Raw genomic sequence first — 24,466 nt, forward strand, 5'->3', positions numbered from 1 at the left:
ATTCCTTTTTTTTTCCAATCAGTATATAATTTGGAACAGAAAAAATCCAAAGCAAATCCCTAACACTCACCCTCTCTGTATCCCTAACACTCACCCTCTCTGTATCCCTAACACTCACCCTCTCGGTAACCCTAACACTCACCCTCTCTGTATCCCTAACACTCACCCTCTCTGTATCTCTAACACTCACCCTCTCTGTATCTCTAACACTCACCCTCTCTGTATCCCTAACACTCACCCTCTCTGTATCCCTAACACTCACCCTCTCTGTATCCCTAACACTCACCCTCTCTGTATCCCTAACACTCACCCTCTCTGTATCCCTAACACTCACCCTCTCTGTATCCCTAACACTCACCCTCTCTGTATCCCTAACACTCACCCTCTCTGTATCCCTAACACTCACCCTCTCTGTATCCCTAACACTCACCCTCTCTGTATCCCTAACACTCACCCTCTCTGTATCCCTAACACTCACCCTCTCTGTATCCCTAACACTCACCCTCTCTATCCCTAACACTCACCCTCTCTGTATCCCTAACACTCACCCTCTCTGTATCCCTAACACTCACGCTCTCTGTATCCCTAACACTCACCCTCTCTGTATCCCTAACACTCACCCTCTCTGTATCCCTAACACTCACCCTCTCTGTATCCCTAACACTCACCCTCTCTGTATCCCTAACACTCACCCTCTCTGTATCCCTAACACTCACCCTCTCTGTATCCCTAACACTCACCCTCTCTGTATCCCTAACACTCACCCTCTCTATCCCTAACACTCACCCTCTCTGTATCCCTAACACTCACCCTCTCTGTAACCCTAACACTCCCTGTAATCCGAACGCTAATCCGCTCTGTAATATTAATGCTAACCCTCCCGGTAACCATAACATTATCCCTCCTTGTAACTCTAACCCTCCCTGTAATCCTAACGCTAACCCTCCCTGTAATCCTAACGCTAACCCTCCCTGTAATCCTAACGCTAACCCTCCCTGTAACCCTAACGCTAACCCTCCCTGTAACCCTAACGCTAACCCTCCCTGTAACCCTAACGCTAACCCTCCCTGTAACCCTAACGCTAACCCTCCCTGTAACCCTAACGCTAACCCTCCCTGTAACCCTAACGCTAACCCTCCCTGTAACCCTAACGCTAACCCTCCCTGTAACCCTAACGCTAACCCTCCCTGTAACCCTAACGCTAACCCTCCCTGTAACCCTAACGCTAACCCTCCCTGGAATCCCAACGCTAACCCTCCCTGTAACCCTAACGCTAACCCTCCCTGGAATCCCAACGATAACCCTCCCTGTAACCCTAACGCTAACACTTCCTAAAGCGAATTGAATTCTTCTTTGCATAGTCACCTATCCTTTGTTGGAATTTTCTGACCGTTCCTGAAAATACCAACAGGAATTTACAATGCTGGAAATCCCTGCTCCCTGGCATTCCCTTGTAAAACACCTGCTTTACATCAACCTAACCCTTACCTGCTTTATGTTATCTTGTGTGTAGGACACAGTCATGGCGCTGGAAGCTCTCTCTGAATACTGGATCCTAAACTCTGACGTTGGCCGAACAGAGGAGTTAAATGTGGAGATTAATTCCCTGGAAAGATCTGAAAAACAGCATTTCATTCTCCGCAATGATGACGCCGTTCAGGAAGAGCTGGTAAGGTTGGTGGCTGGCACGGTTGGCTGTGTTCAGTGCTGGGCACGTGCAAACTTATGCTGGTCATACACTCCACAAAAAATCGTCCGAACTAACTTTCGAAAAACGAACGTTCGGTCGTGAGCGCAAACGATATAGCCATCATGTAATGACCAATAAATCGTTTAGTGTACATAAATAAAAAAAAAAAAAATAATTGGTTGTTTTTTTTTACATATACCTAGTGCAGAAAGTTCGGACGGGAAACACATTAACCTTCCGATTTATCGTTCGTTCGGGAGAAAATTTCCAAATGTGTCCTTCGTTTTTTTAGCTCAAAAACGTCCCAACGATTTTCGATTTTATGCCCATTAACTGTTCGAAAAACGAAAGATCTTTCGTAACGACCGAATGTCAGCCGAATTTCCGTATAGTTTATGGCCAGCATAAGTTTCCAAGTCATGTGATAAAGATCCATCCCCAACCTCAGGATTTGGTTTTTAGAAGTCGAGAAGGATTAGACTCTGTTAGGTTTTATTTCTTGTCTGTGGTCTGCTGGGGAATTCCTCCAGACTTCCTATCTGGGCTGCATGGTGCAATCAGAAGTCATGAGACATTTTGTCCAATGAGGACACACACAGCAACAACACAGTTGAGCTGCATTTTTACCACCCTCCAACCTTAAGCCACAATGGCAGCAGATGAGTGTGTGCCTGCAGGGCCGCCATCAGGAATTATGGGACCCCTTACACGGCCCCCTGGAGCCATCCGGGGCCCTGGGGACCTCTGGGCCCTTTAATAAATGATTTATATGTATATATATATATATATATATATATATATAAATAAATAAATAAAAAGGGGGGGTTGCCACCCGGGCCCCTGGGGACCTCTGGGCCCTTTAATAAAAAAAAAGAAATATATAAAAAAATATATAAAATCATGGAGACCTCTGGGCCCTTTAATAAAAACAAAAAAATAAAAATATATAAAAAAATAATTTTATTAAAAATAAAATAAAATAAAAAAAAGGGGGGGGCCCTAAAGACAGGTATTTTCACCCACTCCCGTCCACATAGTCTGCAGGTAGACTGCGGGCATGACGTCAGATCCTGCACACCCCCCCCTTTTGTGTTATGGGAAACACACGGATCCCAGAACACAGCAGGAACCAGTCAGCACGGCGCAGCGCGACTCGCGCATGCGCCGTAGGGAACCGGGCAGTGAAGCCGGACCGCTTCACTTCCTGGTTCCCTCAAAGAGGATGGCGAGGGGGCAGCAGAGTGACGAGCGATCGCTCGTCCTCTGCTGCGGGTGGCACTGGACTACAGGACAGGTAAGTGTGCCGATATTAAAAGTCAGCAGCTGCAGTATTTGTAGCTGCTGGCTTTCAATATTTTTTTTTCCGGCGGACATCCACTTTAAGCATACTAACGGTACACAATTGTCGTGCCACAAACACGAACGTAGTGACGTACTACAAGGGATTTCAGCTCTTGAGCGCCACCCTTTGGACCCCCCTCTGCTAATTTCGTGTTTGTTGAGCATTGATTCCGAGCATGCGAGTTTGTACTTTTGACTTTTCTGTGACGGGCTTGTGTACTGACAATACAAAAATCGGACAACAGGCTGTTGTCCGCTGAAAATTTACTAGCCTGTCATCCAACATTTGTTGGCCGAAAGTTCGACAACAATTGTCAGAAGGAGCGTACCAACGGTCAGATTTTAGGACAACAGTCTGTACAGACTCCTGCCAACAATCGTATTGTGTGCACAAGGGTCCTTTCATACGGGCGATCCGCTGATCCCTGCTGAGCAGGCGGATGACAGGTCCGTCTCACTCACTGTGCTGAGATGGACCTGTCAGAACCCCACTGTCCTCTATGGGGAGATGGGATGAAAATGGACCACCTGCCCGGTTTTCATCCAATCCCATCCGATCCGCCAGATGGATGGAAAATAGGGTCACCATTTAATCCAATCCCATCCAATCCGCCAGATGGATGGAAAATAGGGTCACCATTTAATCCAATCCCATCCAATCCGCCAGATGGATGGAAAATAGGGTCACCATCTAATCCCATCCGATCCAATCCACCAGATGGATGGAAAATAGGGTCACCATTTAATCCCATCCGATCCAATCCACCAGATGGATGGAAAATAGGGTCACCATCCATCTGGATTTCACAGACAGGATCAGATCAGATAGCAGCGGGTGTCAGTGGACATGTCACCACTGACATCTACTGCTCCATAGAGGTGAATGGAGGGTCCGATCAGGTCCGCCTGAAAAACTGACAGGCAGAGCTGATCAGACAGCCAGTGTGAAAGGGGCCTAACTGGAGTGAATCTCACTTCCTGGTGTCTCTCTTCATTTGTAAGTCTGAGTCATATGAAAGTCGGATGTATGTAACCAGGGCTGGTGCAAGGATTTTTGACACCCTAGGTGAAACCTCATTTTTCCGCCCACCCCCTTAACTCCACCCCTGACCCCACCCCTTTTGCCCTGCCCATATATACCCAACCTTTTTAATGAAGTGTCCATCAAATGGAGCCTCACCAGCGCCCATCAAATGCAGCCTCACCAGCGCCCATCAATGCAGACTACCAGCGCCCATCAAATGCATCCTCACCAGCGCCCATCAAATGCATCCTCACCAGCGCCCATCAAAGAAGCCTACCAGTGCCCATCAATGCAACCTCACCAGCACCCATCAAACGCAGCCTCACCAGCACCCATCAAATGCAGCCTCACCCAAGCACCCATCAAATGCAGCATCACCAGCACCCATAAATTCAGCCTCACCAGCACCCATCAAATTCAGCCTCAACAGTGCCCATCGAATTCAGCCTCACCAGTGCCCATCAAATGCAGCCTCAGCAGCACCTATCAATGCAGCCTCACCAGCACCCATCACATTCAGCCTCACCAGCGCCCATCAAATTCATCCTCACCAGTGCCCATCAATGCAGCCTCACCAGCACCCATCAAATTCAGCCTCAGCAGCACCTATCAATGCAGCCTCACCAGCGCCCATCTGAAACTATGTGCGAAAACGGAGTGGCGGCTGCCTGCTGATGCTAAGACTTAGTTGCTTGCTGTAGAGAGAAGAGAGTAGGAACACGCATTTACACAGCGATCTGAGCTAACAATAGCCACTGATTACTGTATAAATGTCACTGGCCGGGAAGGGGTTAACACTAGGGGGCGATCAAGGGGTTAAATGTGTTTCCTCACTGTGTGTTCTAACTGTAGGGGATGGGACTGCCTGGGGAAGGAGACAGATCGCTGTTCCTACTTGTAACATCATCTTTCACATTATACAAAAAAATTGGGGTAACAATTTTTTTTTTTTTTATTAAATGCTATTTTTATCCCAAAATAATGCAATAGCAAAACCACAAGGCAAATACCAAGTGACATAAAAAATTACAACGATCCCCATTTTATTCCCTAGGGTCTCTGCTAAAAACAAATGTATAATGTTTGGGGGGTTATAAGTAATTTATTAAAAAAATCCAAACTCTAAATAATTGTTTTGTTTCACAGAGATCTATGGGGAAAAAATTTACAGTGAAGGTATCTGGAAGAGGAACAGGAATCCTAACGGTGAGTATGGCAATAATATATATATATATAAATATATATATATATATATATATATATATATATATATATATATATAGTGGAACCTCGGTTTACAAGTTACTAAGTTAATGGCCCGGATTCAGGTACGACTTGCGCATTATTTGCGGAGGCACAGGGCAACGATTTTGCCCTACGCCCCCGCAAAGCAGTAGCTCCGTAAATTGCGAGGGCGCGCCGGCAAAATTGCCCGGCGTAAGCGCGCGCAATGTATATGATCCCGCCGGGGGCGGGAATCATTTAAATTAGGCGCGCTCCCGCGCCGAGCGTACAGAGCATGCTCCGTCGGGAAACTTTCCCGACGTGCATTGCGGCAAATGACGTCGCAAGGATGTCATTTGCTTCAAAGTGAACGTGAATGGCGTCCAGCGCCATTCACGATTCACTTACGCAAACGACGTAAAAAATTTGAACGTCGCGACGCGGGAACGCCGGGTATCCTATAGCATTGGCTGCGCCTGCTATTAGGATGTGTAACCTTACGCGAAACCCGACGTACGCAAACTACGTAATTTGCGTACGCAGGGCTCGCGCAACGTTGTGAATCGTTGTTAGTATGCAATTTGCATACTATACACAGATCACAATGGGAGCGCCCCCTAGCGGTCATCGCTAGAATGCAGCCTAAAATCTGCGTGGCATAAGAGCCTTATGCCACGCAGATTTTAGGCTGCAGTCGGCGTAACGAGTTCTCTGAATCAGGAGCACTCGTTAGGCCGGCGCAAGTCAGCAATTGCGCTGCGTAACTATGGTTACGCAGGCGCAATTGCTACCTGAATCTGGGCCAATGAGTTTTTTGAAAGACGAGCAACCTTTTAAAAATAATTCTGACTCGGTTTGCGAGTGTTGTCTCGCAACACGAGCATAATTCAAGCTAATGGGGTCTGCAGTACTGCATTTGGCCTGAGGTGGGGAGGGGGCGGAGCCGAACGGCCCGAGGACAGTTCGGCTGACCTCAGCAAACCTCGGAAAAGCTTGTGAACGGTGTCTTTTTGAGGTTTTACCGAGGTCAGCCGAACTGTCCTCGGGCCTTTCCGGACGTTTCCAAGGCTCTCCGGCGCCTCCCGCCTCTGGCCGCATGCGGTATTGCATGTCATTGAAGTCAATGTGGAACAAATAATTTTTGTTGCCATTGACTTCAATGGGGAAACTCGCTTTGATATGCAAGTACTTTGGATTACGAGCATTCTCCTGGAACGGAATATGCTCGTAATCCAAGGTTTCATTGTACTATTATTTCTGACTATAGATTAAGTTTGACTTGTGTGTGCCAAAGGGCCCATATACTTCTTTGTGGTACGTTAAAATACGTACAACTGATTGTGAAGCTGGGTTCACACCGCAGCACGGAGCCGCTCACAGCGGGAGTTCGGCTAGGGTTGCCACATTTTCTTCAAGTTAAAATTGAACACTTTAGCAGCACACAGCAATTTTTTACATCTGAATCCACACAGTTCACCTTTTACATCTGAACTTTCAGAATTCCCTTACACTGTAAAGCGGGACTCTGATGTAAGGGAGAACTCTGGGGACTCTAACATAAGGGAAGCTCTGAGAACCATGATTTAAGGGGGAACACTGATGTACGGAGAGGACACTGATGTAAGGGAGGACACTGAGAACTCTGATGTACGGAGAGGACACTGATGTAAGGGAGGACACTGAGAACTCTGATGTACGGAGAGGACACTGATGTAAGTGAGGACACTGAGAACTCTGTACGGAGAGGACACTGATGTAAGGGAGGACACTGAGGACTCTGATGTACGGAGAGGACACTGTGGCCTCTTGTGTAAAGGGGAACTCTGATGTAAGGGGTGCTCTGAAACCGGGACACATGATTCCAAACCTGAACTGTCCGGGTGAATCCCGGACAGGTGGCAACCCTAGGTCCGGTGCGTCCCTGTAGTCAGTTTCAGGTCAAATTTCAGTCCGATTTTTTTGCCGGAAATCGGACCTTAAATGGACCAGAAAATGCACAGGACTCCTCTGCAATTTGCACCAGTGCCTCTCGGGAGATGTGTGAACCGGCGCCATAGAGAGCAATAGTGTGAACCTTAATGATCACCTTGTAAAATGACCCATTCAGTTTAAAATAGAAATGAAAGGCAAAACATTGGTGTATAGATATAAAAAAAAAAAAATATATATATATATATATATATATATATATATATATATATATATATATATATATACACATACTTTTTTTCCCCCTTTATATAAGTAATCACAATCTCAAATAAAAAATAAAAAAATCGAATTCTCAGCTATAAGAGTTGGGGAAGAAGAAACAGCAGCACACGCATCTTCACAGTGAAAAACTGTGTAGGGGGAGCATGTCAGGACAAGTCTGCTCATTGGAGGATAGCAGGCTGAGTTCCCAGCACAGCTAGAGAACTAATAAAAACGAAAAAGGTTGCGCTTCTTAACCACTTAAGCCCCGGATCATTTTGTTGCTAAAGGACCAGGCCACTTTTTGTCATTCGGCACTGCGTCGCTTTAATTGACAATTGTGTAAAAATATATATATATAAAAAAAAAAAAATTTCCTCAGTTTAGGCCGATACGTATTCTTCTACATATTTTTGTTAAAAAAAAAAATCACAATAAGCGTGTATTGATTGGTTTGCGCAAAAGTTATAGCGTCTACCAAAGCGTGTCCTGAGACCCTTCACCCGATTGGCTGAAAGGAAAGGCCTATTGGATGCCTAGGAGGAGGGAGGAGATGCACAGCGTAAGCCACCGTGATGCAGAGGAGGAGGAGATGGGATGGGAGCCGTTGCCCGTAGAAGCACTGCCCACCTGCGACCTAGATGGAGTAAGTGCGGGGCTGGATGACCGTGCGGGGGGGGGGGGGGTGCAGACGACCCGACCAACCGACAGCGTGGGGTGTTTTTTTTGGGAGGGTGGCAAACAAGTGCCCCCCTCTGCCAAAAAGAAAAAAACACCAGCCGCCACTGGCAGGAATGCTCCTTACACTTGTGAGTATTTTGGAATATCTTCCTAAAAAAAGATGGTTGGTGTCAGTGATTACTAATCTGAGGGGTAGAAGTTGGTCATTGCTCAAGAAACCCTAACAATCTGTGGAGGAACCCTACGGTTCTATGGAACCCTAGTTGAGAAAGACTGGTCTATACTGTGATCCCCAGCTCCTAAAAACAACACTTCGTATTTCACAGAATTCTGGTTTATATTTTTTTGTTTTTTTCCCCGACACTTACCCCTACTATACTCTTCCAGGTCCTCAAGAGGTATAACATCATGCAAGTGGAGGACTCTGACTGCTCGCAGCTTGGGCTGGAGGTTGAGATTTTTGGAGATGATCCTGTAGGTAAGTAGTACATTTATTCATTATACCTCCGGCTGCCCATATAATCTATTAATATTGTTGTTTCCACACAGTCTTTCTTATATTTGATATACAGCATGTATACAGCTTCCAGGTACTATGAAAAAATATTAGATCCGCTTTAACTCCTCCCAGTCAAAGGTACGCACATATGCAACCTCAAGGAAGTAGGTCTTAATTTATGGGGCCGCATATATACTGTGTTTGTAGTGAGCGCACTCCCAGCACAGAGCTCTAGCTGTCATGGACAGCACCGGATCTCATATTAACAATGGGGAACCAAGAGGACTGGTTCCGGATCACCTGATTGCTGTGATAGCCAGTGATTATCTATCACAGTGATCAGTCACTGTACAACCCGCCCCAAAAAAATCATACAATCCCATATACACAATCCTATACCAACAGTTGATCCAGAGGAAGGCAAAAAAAAAACCCAGCAAAGCATGATCCAATTTTCTACAGCAAGGAAATAAAATGTCTTCTTGATCCCCTGGGAGGCAATAGGATTTTCCCCAGATCAAATTTACCTTTTTATGTACATTTAGGAAAGAATCCAGGCCTTTCTTAAAGCAATCTACTGAGCTGGCCAGAACCACCTCTGGAGGGAGTCTATTCCACATTTTCACAGCTCTTACTGTGAAGAAACCTTTCCTTATTTGGAGATGAAATCTCTTTTCCTCTAGACGTAAAGAGTGCCCCCTTGTCCTCTGTGATGACCTTAAAGAGAATAATTCAACATCTGCCTCGTACACACGATCAGTTTTACCCACGGGAAAACTGTGAGGAGAGCTTTTGCCGGGAATCCTGGCCGTGTGTATGCTCCTTGCAGTTTTTCCAACGGGAAAACTGCCCAAAAACCGCCAGACAAAAAAAGAGAACCAGTTTCCTTTTTTCCCGCCGGGAAAACCGGCAAACTTTTACCCGGTGATTTTTTGCAGTTTTCCTATGGGAAAAACTGCGATGAAGCATACACATGGTCGGGATTCCCGGCAAAAGCTCCACCGCAGTTTTCCTGTCGGGAAAACCGGCCGCGTGGAGGGGAAAGACTGAACCGAGCAGGTTCTCGGCTTTCCCCTCGAGATTTCCAACGGGAACTTTTCCCGTCAGAAATTCTGCACGTGTGTACGGGGCAACCAAGTTCACTATATGGACCACTTATATATTTGTCCTCCTCTTCTCAAGAGAGAATACATTCAGTTCCTCTAATCTTTCCTCATAGCTGAGTTCCTCCATGACTCTTATCAGTTTGGTTGACCTTCTCTGCACTTTCTCCAGTTCCCCGATATCTTTTTGAGAACTGGGGCCCAAAACTGAACTGCATATTCGAGGGGCAAAATTATATCTCTCTCTGGAGTCCATACCTCTCTTAATACAAGAAGGGACTTTGCTCGCTTTGGAAACCACAGCTTGGCATTGCATGTTATTATTAAAGCCTACAATCTACCAGAACCCCCAGATCCTTCTACACTATGGATCCCCCCAGTTGTACTCCCCCTAGTATGTATGATGCATGTATATTCTTAGCCCCCAGTGCATAACTTTACATTTATCAACATTAAATCTCATGTACCACATAGTCACCCAATTAGACAGAGCATTGCGTTCGGCTTGTAAATTGGCGACATCCTGTAGGGACGTTTTTCCACTGCATAGCTTGGTGTCATCTGCAAAGACAGAAATGTTACTTTTATGTTACTTTTATTCCAAGATATTAAAAAGTAAGGGTCCCAGCACTGAACCTTGGGGTACACCACTGATAACCTTAGACCATTCAGAGTAAGAATCATTAACCACTACTCTCTGAATTGTGGGCCAGATTCACATAGAAATACGTTACTCCACGGCGGCGTAACGTATCCCATTTACGTTACACCGCTGCAGGTTTACAGCGTAAGTGCCTGATTCTCAAAAATCTTACCTGTAAACTTGCGGCGGTGTAACATAAATGCGCTCGGCGCAAGCCCGCCCAATTCAAATGGGGCGGGCAACAAATAAATTAGGCGCGTTCCCGCGCCGAACGTACTGCGCATGCTCCGTCGGGTAAATTACCCGACGTGCATTGCTCTAAATGACGTCGCACGGACGTCATTTGTTTAGACGTTAACGTAAATGGCGTCCAGCGGCATTCACGGATGACTTACGCAAACGACGTGGTTTTTTAAATTTCGACGCGGAACGACGGCCATACTTAACATGGCGTAGAACAACTAGGGCTCAGCCCAAATTTTACGCGGCGTAACTTGACGGAAACAACGCAAAGTTAGATCGACTAGCAGCGCGGACGTTCGGGAATCGCCGTAACTAGTCATTTGCATATTCTAGCGGCCGGCCTAGAATTGCATCCTTAAGATCCGACAGTGTAATTCAATTACACCTGTCGGATCTTAGGGCTAGCTATGCGTAACTGATTCTATGAATCAGTCGCATAGTTAGGACGGCCGTAACACAGAGATACGACGGCGTATCAGGAGATACGCCGTCGTATCTCTTTTGTGAATCTGGCCCTCTGTCTTTTAGGCAGTTTTCTATCCATTTACAAACTGATATATCCAATCCTGTAGACTTTACCTTACATATTAACCATGTGTGGGACAGTGGGGAACTGTTTCGAACACTTTTGCAAAATCCAAGCATACCACATCCACCACCACCCCCTCTGTCCAAGGTTTTACTTACCTCTTCATAAAAAGAAATCAGGTTTGTCTGACAACTTCTGTCTTTCATGAATCCATGCTGTCTTTCACTTAAAATATTTTTTTCCAGCAAGAACTCATCCATGTGGTCTTTTAATAAACTCTCCAGTATCTTCCCAACTATAGAAGTTAAACTAACAGGTCTATAGTTACTTGGTAAAGACTTTGATCCCCTTTTAAATATAGGCACCACGTTGGCCCAACGCCAGTCCAGTGGTACCATTCCAGTTATTAATGAGTCCCTTAAAATTAGATACAATGGCTTTGAAATGACAGAGCTCAATTCTTTTGGGATCTGTGGTTGGATGCCATCTGGTCCAGGTGCTTTATCCACCTTTATTCTGTCTAAATATTTCTGGACCATATTACTCTTGAGCCATTGTGGATCATTTGGGGCTGTGTCACTACCACCCCCCATTATGGACTTGAGCTCCCCCATGCTCCTTTGTATACACAGAGCTGAAGAAAGTATTTAATAAATTGGCCTTCTCTTTGTCCCCAGTCACCCACTCTAGATTATTTTGTAAAGGGCCTACATGCTCAGACCTGACCTTTTTACTAATAATATATTTAAATAATTTTGGGGGGGTTTGTCCTACTATCTTTTGCAATATTTTTGTGTCCTTGATTTCCTTTTTACATATTCTGTTATATTCTTTGTAACATTTAAACCAGTGGTCTCAAAGTACCGGCCCGCGGGCCATTTGCGGCCCGCGGACCAGTTATAAATGGCCCGCAGGCAGGGTGGAAGTGAGGGGAGCTAAAAAAAAAAAAAAAAAAATTTTTTTTTTGAGCTGGCACCATCTGGTGGTGAGCCGTTGGTATTACAAGTTATTACCACCAGATGTGAGCTGGCGCCATCTGGTGGTGGCCGTTGGTATTACAAGTTAAGCATTACAAGTTAAACAGCAATTCTAATGTCATTTTACACTATTTTCACTGCCATATTCTTCCCTCTAATTAGAACCCCCAAACATTATATATATTTTTTATCCTAACACCCTAGAGAATAAAATAGCGATCGTTGCAATACTTTCTGTTACGCCGTATTTGCGCAGCGGTCTTACAAGCGCACTTTTTTGGGAAAAAATTACACTTTTTTTAATTAAAAAATAAGACAACAGTAAAGTTATCCCCTTTTTTTTTAATATTATGAAAGATAATGTTAAGCCGAGTAAATTCATACCCAACATGTCACGCTTCAAAATTGCGTCCGCTCGTGGAATGCCGACAAACTTTTTTACCCTTTAAAATCTTCATAGGCGACGTTTAAAAAAATCTACAGGTTGCATGTTTTAAGTTACAGAGGAGGTCTAGGGCTAGAATTATTGCTCTCACTCTACCGATCGCGGCGATACCTCACATGTGTGGTTTGAACACCGTTTACATATGCGGGCGCTGCTCACGTATGTGTTCGCTTCTGCGCGCAAGCTCGTCAGGACGGGGTGCGTTTTCTGGCTCCTAACTTTTTTAGCTGGCTCCTAGATTCCAAGCAAATTTGTCAAACCCTGACTTACACCAGTGCTGGTGGTAATAATGCGCTCGCTGACACCAGTGCTGGTGGTAATAATGCGCTCGCTGACACCAGTGCTGTTGTTTTTGAAGTTTGAAAGTTTGCATGCGGCCCCCCATGGCATATGAAAACTTGTCTTGTGGCCCTCAGGTAATTTGAGTTTGAGACCCCTGATTTAAACGATGATAGTGATCCTTCATTTCTTGTTTATAGCTTTTTTAACTTTGGTCGTGAGCTACATAGGTTTTATTTTTAGCCTTTTAAACGTATTACTCATGGGTATATACAGTGCCTTAAAGTATTCATACCCCTTGAAATTCTCCACATTTTGTCACGTTACAACCAAAAACGTAAATGTATTTTAGTGGGATTTTATATGATACACAAAGTGGCACATAATTGTAAAGTAGAAGGAAAATATTAAATGATTAAGCACTAACTAATAGTGTGAAACGCGTCAGATGGTATCCTGTCTGCTGTGGCATTTATTTTGTGATCCCGTTTTATTATTAAAGGCAATATTTTCGGAGTGCGGCTGTCCAGATATTCCCTCTCATTCGCATATATATATTGATAACAGGCCCATTTATCAATTCCCAAGTCATAAAATGCAGGCCTGCCTAGCACAGTAGAAGTATTCAGCAGACGCCAAGTACCTACAACATAGGGTGATCCTAAATTTCATCTCTCTTTCTCCTGCCTCTTTGTTTCGAACCTTTTTCAGAGCAATTGGATTACAATTATGAAGATGACTATGAAGAAGATACGATGGCTGATGAACCCCTGGAGAACATTCACTGGCATGACCTGCGCAGCAGAGCAAGAAGAGAGGTCTCCCAGCCCAAGGAGAAGCAAGTGAAAGTGGTCTACTCAGTAGGGTTGTGGTAAGGACAATGACACTTATGGGATGGAATAGTCCAGCTAAACTCGCACAATTTCAATCCTGCTGTCAGTGTGAACCTAGGCTAACAGTTTTGGGTATTTTTTATTCTATTTATTTAGAAATGTATGCATTTTTAATACCAATGTTTTATAGCTGTTTCACTACGTATAATAAAAATACAGTCTCTGTTTTACAAGTAAAAAAAACTTTGAATACATGACAAGGGGATCCTGGGGCACTATAGGTTATCTAGGGAGACAGCACATCAGAAGCTGATTAAAACCTCTGACAGTGCTGTACCTGGGGAGGGAGAGGATTCATTGGTCTGACTCACTGCACTTGTTTGTGCGTGTGTGTGTGTTTGCGTGTATGTGTACATTTCAGCTTGTGTTTTAAACATTACACTTTTTACAATGAAATGTAAGGAAATACTGCAAAACATGTGAAAGGGAAATCAGAGCTCCATCTGCTGGCTGGATATGATAAAAATTTGTTCTGCAATGAATTTAATGAACTGAAAGCACATACTTATGAAAAAATATTGCAAAAAGGTCATTTGGAACTTTCTAAAACCTTGTAGTAAAATCTAATATTACATCCAACGCCCACTCTGGTGATGATTAGTTAACCAGGGACTCCCCCGTTTTGGGAACAATTTTTCAAACAGGTCCTCAGAGCACACAAATAGAGAACGACAGAGTCAGCAGGCATGATCAGGTGCAGACAAACCGATCCCTAAGGCCCTGTACACACGACCGGTTCATCCGATGAGAATGGTCCGACGGACCGTTTTCATCGGTCCACCGCTGAAGTGGCCTGAGGGCCTGATATGCATACACACCATCGTTCCAAAAACCGATCGGTTCAGAACGCGGTGACGTAAAACACACAACGTGCTGAAAAAAACGAAGTTCAATGCTTCCAAGCATGCGTCGACTTGATTCTGAGCATGCGCAGGTTTTCAACCGATGCTTTTGTGTACTAACCATCGGTTTGGCCCGATCGGTCATTGGTCCATCGGTTCGATTTTAAAGCAAGTTGTGAAACCTCGGTCCATTCTCATCGGTTTTGACCGATCGTGTGTACGCGGCCTAACAGTCCAGGTTTCAGATAGGTAACTAGAGCACGGACTGAAAGTTAACAGATGGAGGCTCAGTATAAGCACAGACAAGCTGAGTACAATCGAACTCCAATCCATCACATTAGTAATCCAGCAGTTTAACAGAAGCCGGAGTCAGAAATGCCATGCTGGGCATAAACGGACAGACATACCTGATAGTTGGGCAAAAGCTAAATACTCAGCAGTCTACTTAAACACTCTTGATTAGAGCAGGTGTGCACTACAGTGTTATCCAAGCTGCTGATCCTATCTATCCAGTAAAAATAGACCAAAAAAAAAATTGGTCTAGAGTTGGGTTTTAAATAAACACAAACCTCAACGCATCACTGTTTCTCTCCTTATATCATATGTTTCCTCTTTTTCAGGAGAAAAGCCAAGGATCGTGCCACTGGAATGGCTATTGTTGACATCACCATGCTAAGTGGCTTTGAACCCAGCATACAGGATCTGAACAAGGTATGCGGTACCAAATCTAGCCAGGACTATTGAACATGTCGAAGTGGATCCCTCCACCAAGCCACAGGAAGACTTTATCCTCAGTTGGTGACCCCAAGGGCCCCATGAGTTGCTCAAGAGCAATCTTTGTGGCTTTTGTGATTTGCCCTTACAAAACAGATTTTTTAAAAGAAAAAACTAAAATGGACTGTATATATGATTACAAGTCATTGCTACATATCCAGAGATTATATTATACACTTCAAATAATAGAAAAGGGAACACATTTTATGTACAGCTTGGATAAACCATACAGCAGATATCCGGTTTAACGGATGAGGTCCATGACTTCAGTAAACGGTCCACCTAGGAAAACAGTGATCAGGTAGAAGAGCGGATTCTGTCGCAGATTATACAGATTCGATTATTAGACTCTGTCATTGGAGATACTGTACAAGACATGGAGGCTGCCAATGCTGAGCTCTTTTTAGTTTGCCTGGCTGTGATGTTGGCCCTTTCCCCTTTCTGTCCGTGATCTGGAACAAGCATTAAGGGCCAGATTCACAGCCGAGATACGTCGTAGTATCTCTGATACTCCGTCGTATCTCTCAGAGTATCTATGCGACTGATTCATAGAATCAGTTACGCATAGATAGCCCTTAGATCCAACAGGTGTAATTGTCTTACACCGTCGGATCTTAGGATGCAATACCGCGGCCGCCGCTGGGTGGAGTTCGCGTCGTATTCCAGCGTCGGGTATGCAAATGAGGTTTTACGGCGATCCACTACGTTTTTTCGCGTTCGGTACGTCGTCGCTAGTCTAGTTTCCCGTCGCAAATTTAGTAGTCGTTTTACCTGCCCTAACTTTACACAGCCCATGTTAAAGTATGGCCGTCGTTCCTGCGTCGAATTTCAATTTTATTTTTCTTGCGTAAGTACGCTACGCACGTCGCCGTTCGAAAAAATGACGTCACTTCGCGCGAAGCACGGCGGGAATTTCAAAACGGAGCATGCGCAGTAGGTCCGGCGAGGGAGCGCGCCTAATTTAAATGGCACACGCCCCTTTGAATTAGGCGGGCTTACGCCAGAGGCCGCCGGCGTAGTTTTTGTAATTTTTCACGCAAGTGCTTGGTGAATCAGGCACTTGCGATGAAAACTTGCGGCGGTGTAACTACGATACGTTACGCCACCGCGATTCTACGTGAATCTGGCCCTAAATATGTAAAGTCAGAATGAATTAAGAAGTCCTTACTTTCATACTCGTTCAGGGTCAGCAACTCAAAGTATAGAAGCAAGAGGGTGAAGCATGACATCCAGGAAGGAAGAGGGGTCACCAGTTGTGGACTGTTTCCATTATGACAAGTTTACTTTAACACATCGTCAGCCATTCCAACTGTGAAGAGGTGTTCACCAGAAGTCTGTTGATTACCACTGGTGCAGACCCTTTGCAATCATGAAGATGATTTGCTAACTCCTGCACCATCACACCACCAATGTAGTATTTCCTGCACATCCTTTGGTATCCTGCACCATCACACCACCGATTTGGTATACTCTGCACCATCACACCACCGATTTGGTATACTCTGCACCATCACACCACCGATTTGGTATATCCTGCACCATCACACCACCGATTTGGTATACTCTGCACCATCACACCACCGATTTGGTATATCCTGCATCATCTCACCGCAGATTTGGTATATCCTGCACCATCACACCACCGATTTGGTATATCCTGCACCATCACACCACCGATTTGGTATACTCTGCACCATCACACCACCGATTTGGTATATCCTGCATCATCTCACCGCAGATTTGGTATATCCTGCACCATCACACCACCGATTTGGTATATCCTGCACCATCACACCACCGATTTGGTATACTCTGCACCATCACACCACCGATTTGGTATATTCTGCACCATCTCACCGCAGATTTGGTATATCCTGCACCATCTCACCGCAGATTTGGTATATCCTGCACCATCACACCACCGATTTGGTATATCTCCTGCACCACCACACCGCCGATTTGGTATATCCTGCACCATCACACCACCGATTTGGTATATCCTGCACCATCACACCACCGATTTGGTATATCCTGCACCATCACACCACCGATTTGGTATATCCTGCACCATCACACCACCGATTTGGTATATCCTGCACCATCACACCACCGATTTGGTATATCCTGCACCATCACACCACCGATTTGGTAAATCCTGCACCATCACACCACCGATTTGGTATACCCTGCGCCATCACAATGCTGATTTGATATCCCCGCATTTCCTTGAGAAAGGCTGGGCCCTGTCCTGCTGAAGCGTTGACATTGATTCAATTATATTGGAAAATTCGTTCTGTTGTAAGTCCCGTTGAGTGCACATTCTATCTGATTCTCATCACATACTTTTTCATGAATTGCACCAGACAGTCTAATATCCCTACAAGTGTGTGCAGTGGCCAATCTCTACAATGCCTTCACATCCATTGGTATCCGACACCATCACACTGCCGATTTGATATCCCCCACACCATCACACCACTAATTTGGTATTCCATGGACATTCTCTAATATCTTGTCCCATGAGACAACCAATTTAGTATTCCCTGCACATCCTTTGGTATCCTGTACCATCACATTACCGATTTGGTATCCCTTACACCAGGGGTGCCAACCAGTGGCCCGGGGGCCACATGTGGCCCGCGGAGCCCTTTGATGTGGCCCTTGACCTCCTGCTCTGGGATGGCAGGTTGGCAAGCCAAGATCGTGGGTTGCCGACCCGCCATCCTAGAGCATCGGTGTTGTGAATGAAGCTGGCGGTAGAGGAAGCAAGCAACTGTGGAGCAGAGCAGCATAAGCCAATGCTTCCTGTATAGCAATGGCTCCTGTCACAGGCTGAGCGATACCTAATGCACTCTGCCTGAGACAGCAACAGCCTTAAGGCCCTTTCATGCGATCGTTTCAACCCAATAGGACCTTTCATTCTCTTCTATGGACGGCAGATGTAGACAGACTTGTGTCCGTTTACACCCGCCTACCTCCAATTCACAAAAAAAAAATTAAAATAAAGGGGATCCACCCCCTTCCATCTGGGCAGATCGTATAAGAGGGTCCATTCAGTAGAGTAGGCTGTGTTCGTGTCCGCTCTGCATATGCAGAGCGGACACGGACCAGACATCTGCCCGCTCCGCTCATTGTGGCTCACGACTGGTTATTAAGTCGCTTAAGTGGCCCTCGCTCTTCAAAAGGTTGGGCACCCCTGCCTTACACCATCACATCACTGATTTGATATCCCCTGCACATCCTTTGGTATCCTATACCATAACAGCATCAATTTTATATCCTCGGCACATCCTTTGGTATCCTATACCATAACAGCATCAATTTTATATCCTCGGCACATCCTTTACTATCCTGTGCCATCACATTGCTGATTTAATATACCCTGCTCCATCACACCATTGTTCAGGTATTTCATGCACATCCTTTAGTATCCTGTACCATCACACGGCTGATTTGATATCCCCTGTAACATCACAGCACCAGTTTAGGAGACATGTGCACTGCCAAAATATTTGTTCATTATCGTTTTCGTTTCATTCGTTTTTTCAGCTTTTTTCGAATATTCGGAATTTGGGGGATTCGGAAATTATGAAATTCGAAAATCAGAAATTCGAAAATTCTGATTTTCGAAAATTTAGAATTTGAAAATTCGAAAATGGAATTTAAAAATGTTCAAATTCTGAATTTCGAAAATTTTTAATTTCCGAATTTCGGATTTTCAAATTTCTGATTTTCCAATTTAGAAAGTTTCGAATTTCCGGAATGTCGAATATTCACATTTCCGAATTCCAAAATGTCCAAAATTCGTAATTTCGGAAATTTCGGAATTAATGCATTTGTCAAAATTTGTTAAACGAATTCGAAGAACTAAGCGAATTGCACATGTCTACAGTTTAGTTTTCACTCCACTTCCAATTTGATATCTCCTGCACATTCTTTGGCATCCTGTAGCATAACACTGCCAATTTGGTAACCCAGCACATCCTTTAGTATACTACTATTTTGTATCTGCTGCACCATCACACCACTGTTCTGGTATTCCCTGCACATCCTTTAGTATCCTGTACCATCACACCACGGATTTGACATTCCATCCACCACCAATTTGATATCTCCAGCACATCCGTTGCCACCCTGTAGCATACCACTGCTGTCTAAAAATGAATAGAAGCTGCAAGAAAATAGCTCCTATAACATTTTATACTGTAAACTATTGTTTGTTGAAATGTAAATTTGGGGGTGATAAGGAAGGAGGCCTATCACTGCAATACTGTATATATAAAGTAAATCCAAACAGATGATGTGAGTTTGGTTGCATACTGCTGAGCGCATTGTGGAATCAATACAGAGGTGCCAGTAGCCCTGTTGGCAGACATGGGAAGGAGTTGGAATGGACAAATGACACTTTCACTGCCTTCCCTATGGATTGGGCCTAGTGTGCACCCCATTATGTATTATTACCTGTGTCATGCCTTGTCTCTCCATGTATCTGACTTTGTTTCATTTGGCCCCAAGTATTCATATATGCCGATCACACACACTCTGGGCCAGATCCACAGAAGAATTACGCCGGCGTATCTATTGATACGCCGCGTAATTTCAAATTTCCTGCGTCGTATCTTTGTTTTGTATCTACAAAACAAGATACGACTGCATCTGGGCTTGATCCGACAGGCATACGTCTTAGTACGCCGTCGGATCGTAGGTGCATTTTTCCGCCGGCCGCTAGGTGGCGTTTCCGTCAATTCCGCATCGAGTATGCAAATTAGCTAGATACGGCGATCCACGAACGTACGTGGGAACGTAAAACGATTGCAGATTACACAGAATCATGCTGCAAGACTAGTCACAAACTGCCCAAGGCGGAATCACATCTCCCCGGTGCTTAAGAATCTACACTGGCTCCCGATAGCAAAACGGGTTGAGTTCAAGGCACTCTGTCTGGTGTTTCGGGCCTATTGGCAACTAGGTCCGATGTACTTATCGAATATGACACAACACTACTGTCCACCCAGAGAGCTTCGCTCGACTGACGCCCTGTTAGCAATTATTAAATCTAGTCGATCAGCTTCAAAAGGTGGCCGCCGGCTCCAAACACTGGGGAACTCTCTTTGGAACCAGCTCCCTCATCGGCTCCGAGCATCCTCCTCCTTGATGGCCTTCCGTAAGGGCTTGAAAACACTTCTTTTTTCACAAGCCTACAGATAGAGACTTGGCCTTCCAAGCCTTTAGCAGGACGCTGCCTTAATCCCAGGCTGCGGTCCATGGTCAGGGAGTAGGGATAGGCTTTTTGTGCCCTGACACCCCCCCCCACTTTTACTTAGATGTCCTAGCTTCTTCTTTTTGCTCTTGGGAACTGGATACCCCCAGCTTGTTGGTAAGCGCTTAGACGCGAGTTTCACAACTCGCATTCGGCGCTCTATAAGTATTTATTCCAATCCAATCCAATCCAACGTTTTTTTTTAAGTCGTTTGCGTTTGTCTTTTTCCGGCGTATTTACCCCTGCTATAATGAGGCGTACTCAATGTTAAGTATGGCTGTCGTTCCCGCATCCAATTTTGAATTTTTTACGTCGTTTGCGTAAGTCGTTCGCGAATAGGCATTTGCGTAGAATGACGTCACCGTCGTAAGCTTTGGCTTGTTCCGGTTTAATTTCGAGCATGCGCACTGGAATACCCCCACGGACGGCGCATGCGCAGTTAAAAAAAACGTCATTTACGTCGGGTCAAGACGTATTTACATAAAACATGCCCCCATCACATACATTTGAATTCCGCGCCCTTACGCCGCCTAAGTTATGCTACGCTACTGTAACTTACGACGGAAATCCTTTCAGGATACCAAAAAAAAAAATGTAAGTTACGGCGGCGTAGCGTATTATAGATATGCTACGCCGGACGGAGGAATGCGCCGATCTACCTGGATCTGCCCCTGAGAGTGAGTGAGTGAAAAACGTATATAGCGCAACACATGCAAACTGAATCGCCTCTGTTCTTTGCCCACAGCTGAAGGAAGGAGCGGAGAGATACATCAGCCATTATGAGATCTATGGGGGAAGACTTCTCATGTACTTTGATAAGGTTAGTATGGCAGGGAAAACTATTAGGGTCCTTTCACACTAGCGGACCGTTCGTCCGTTCATTACAAGTCCGTTAACGGACTTGTAATGAATCCCTATGGGATCGCGTCTGTTAGCGGATGGAGCATGCGCTAGCGTCCGCGTCCGTCGGGATCCGCTTTTGCGAACGGAAGAAACCCTATTTTTCTTCCGTTCGGCGGAACGGATCGGATGCAGACAGACAGACGGTCCGTCTGCATCCGATCCCCCATAGGGGAGAGCAGAGACAGGGCGGTCTCTGCACTGTGTGCGGGGACCGTCCTATCCGCCGACAGCTCAGCGGGGATCCCCGCTGAGCTTTGGCGGACACACGGAGCGGACCCAGAAACGGTCCGCTCCGTGTGAAAGAGCCCTCAAAGTTGAACTGTTGCCTTCCCTTCAGCTGTACACAGTTGTACAGGCTCTTCTAATGTACTGAAATTGTTCACGCTAATTTCACTGCACTAGTGCATTAGAAGCTGCAGCCATTGAGATAGAGCCATTCTTCTTTCTTTGCACTTAAACTGATCACGGTATCATGGTATCAGTTTAAAAAACACACATACAGGGGGATACAAGTATTTTTGCTGCCTATTGCAGTGGAATAGTGGCGAGAGGGGTGGGGAGGAGATCGTCTCTCACACTGACAGGACGGGAGGGAGGGGGGAGAGCGGAAAGCGGGATGAAGGAGGTACGTAAACCGACCACGGTAATCATGACTCAGCAGCCATGACTGGAACAGGCAGGATCAACCAGGTATTTTACAATATACAAAGGGACAAATTACACATGCACTGTGCTATAGATCATGCCTTAAAGGAACAGGATCATTTTTTTTTTTTTGTGTTAGCCACTTTCAGTTATTTTAATAGTAGAGGCTCAGCATCATATGTGGGTTATACTTAGGATGGTACCTGGGAATTTGAAATACTACTCCAAAGAGCAAGCCCACTGCTTGTATCAGGGCTAAAGGTGGCCATAGAAGGCTTGATTTTCTCTCATTCAACCTGTGCAATTGTTTGTAGGAACGTTTTTGGCTCAATGAGGTGAGGTCAGTAATCGCGGCCTATTTTCTCAGGATAGTTTTTTTAATAAGTTGAAAAATAAGAACTGTCCCGATTGAGCCACCATCTTCTCCCTTTTTTGTATTCAGATCAGGTATAAAAGATTAACCTGATTGGCTGTTATGAGCTGCACAGACATTGACATTGATATTTTTTTATCTCGAGGTACCTTGAATTATAATGGACATTCATTTCTCCCGCCTCCTTGTTAAAGGTCACCAGCGAACGGGAACTTGTGACATTTGAGGCGTTTCAGACAGTGAAGGTGTCCCCCCTGCAGCCCGCCTCTGCCGTCTTGTATGACTTTTACGAGCCAGGTAACACGTTTGATCTTTTTACCGGTACCTAAACACTATAGACATCAGGTGAATGCCAGTGGCGGTGCGCCCATAGTGGGCGCAGGAGCGCCGCCCTCTCTCTCCTGCACCCATCAATCAACAATACATAGCTTCATGCATTGCATATTCAGATGTCCGGCCCCCTGTTGAGCGCTGGCCATCTGCATAACAGCGGTGCCTGATTAGAGTGAAATGATAAAGGGTGTGTATAGCCCAGCATTACAGATATAGGGGCAGATCCACAAAGAGAGTACTAGTGATCTAGTGATACGCCGGCGTACTTTCAAATTTCCCGCGTCGTATCTCTGTTTTGAATCCTCAAAACAAGAGATACGACGGCATCTGGGTTAGATCCGACAGGCGTATGTCTTCGTACGCCTTCGGATCTTAGATGCAATTCTTCGGCGTCCGCTGGGTGGCGTTCCCGTCGTATTCCGCGTCGAGTATGCAAATTAGCTATTTCCGACGATCCACGAACGTACGAGCGGCCGTCGCATTCTTTCACGTCGTTTCCGTTCGGCCTTTTTCGGCGTATAGTTAAAGCTGCTATTTGGTGGCGTACGCAATGTTAAGTATGGCCGTCGTTCCCGCGTCGAATTTGAAAATATTTTATTTTGTTTGCGCAAGTCGTCCTTGAATGGGGCTGGACGTAGTTTACGCCCACGTCAAAACAATGACGTCCTTGCGACGTCATTTAGCACAATGCACGGCGGGAAATTTAGGGACGGCGCATGCGCAGTTAGTTCGGCGCGGGGACGCGCTTCATTTAAATGAAACACGCCCCCTACTCGCCGATTTGAATTACGCGCCGTTACGCCGCGAGAGATACACTATGCCGCCGTAACTTACGGCGCGAATTCTTTGTGGATTCAAAGATTTAAAAAGTAAGTTACAGCGGCGTAGCGTATCTCACATACGCTGCGCCCATGCAATTGTGCGAGGATCTGCCCCATAGGGTGTATACAGCCAAGCATTACAGATATAGGGTGTATACAGCCCAGCATTACAGATAGGGTGTATATAGCCCATCATTACAAATATAGGGTGTATATAGCCCAGCATTATAGATAAAGGGTGTATATAGCCCATGTCTTATGGCGGTGGCAATAAAAAATAACACAACAGGAGAATGCCATAAGATGGGAGTGTTGCGGCGCATTGCTTTGCGCCAAAATGACTCCCAAAACTAGGCAAATGAGACGTCTTATCTGCAATTACGTGATTTCATAGACTTCAAGCTGCCCATAGCGCACTGTGTCCGGCACCCATACACAGTGCACTTAAAGGACTTTGTTTTCTTTTCTCTCTTTTTTTTTCTTTTTGACCAGTTTTTACTTCAGAGGAACCCTTGAAATATTGTTCAGACCTCAGGGAACCTTTGGTAAGATTATTCCATTAGGGACATTGGGAAAATGTTAAATTTTTTGGTGGTGGTAAGTGAATGCTCCCCTTAGAGGGGTTACAAGAATGACTCCCTCACAGTCATGTCACTGGCTCTGCCAAGTGGCATTGGACCTGGAACAATGCAGGCACCATCAGATGTAGGGAAAGTTAGCCACAGCTCAAGGAACCCCTGGCCAACCCTGA

General features: G+C 45.3%; 1 protein-coding gene across 1 annotated transcript in view; it reads left to right on the forward strand.

Moving 5' to 3' along the window:
• Positions 1-24,466, forward strand: part of LOC120913235 (complement C4-B-like) — a 198,284-nt gene that overhangs the window by 155,072 nt on the left and 18,746 nt on the right. The window contains exons 30-36 of the mRNA XM_040323048.1: positions 1,514-1,669; positions 5,202-5,261; positions 8,541-8,631; positions 13,583-13,742; positions 15,227-15,317; positions 21,386-21,460; positions 22,756-22,858. Coding sequence (XP_040178982.1) covers positions 1,514-1,669; positions 5,202-5,261; positions 8,541-8,631; positions 13,583-13,742; positions 15,227-15,317; positions 21,386-21,460; positions 22,756-22,858 — 736 coding nt within the window. The remainder of the gene's footprint in view (positions 1-1,513; positions 1,670-5,201; positions 5,262-8,540; positions 8,632-13,582; positions 13,743-15,226; positions 15,318-21,385; positions 21,461-22,755; positions 22,859-24,466) is intronic.

The sequence above is a fragment of the Rana temporaria genome, chromosome 9 (genome assembly GCF_905171775.1).
Source record: "Rana temporaria chromosome 9, aRanTem1.1, whole genome shotgun sequence".
Lineage (NCBI taxonomy): Eukaryota > Metazoa > Chordata > Amphibia > Anura > Ranidae > Rana > Rana temporaria.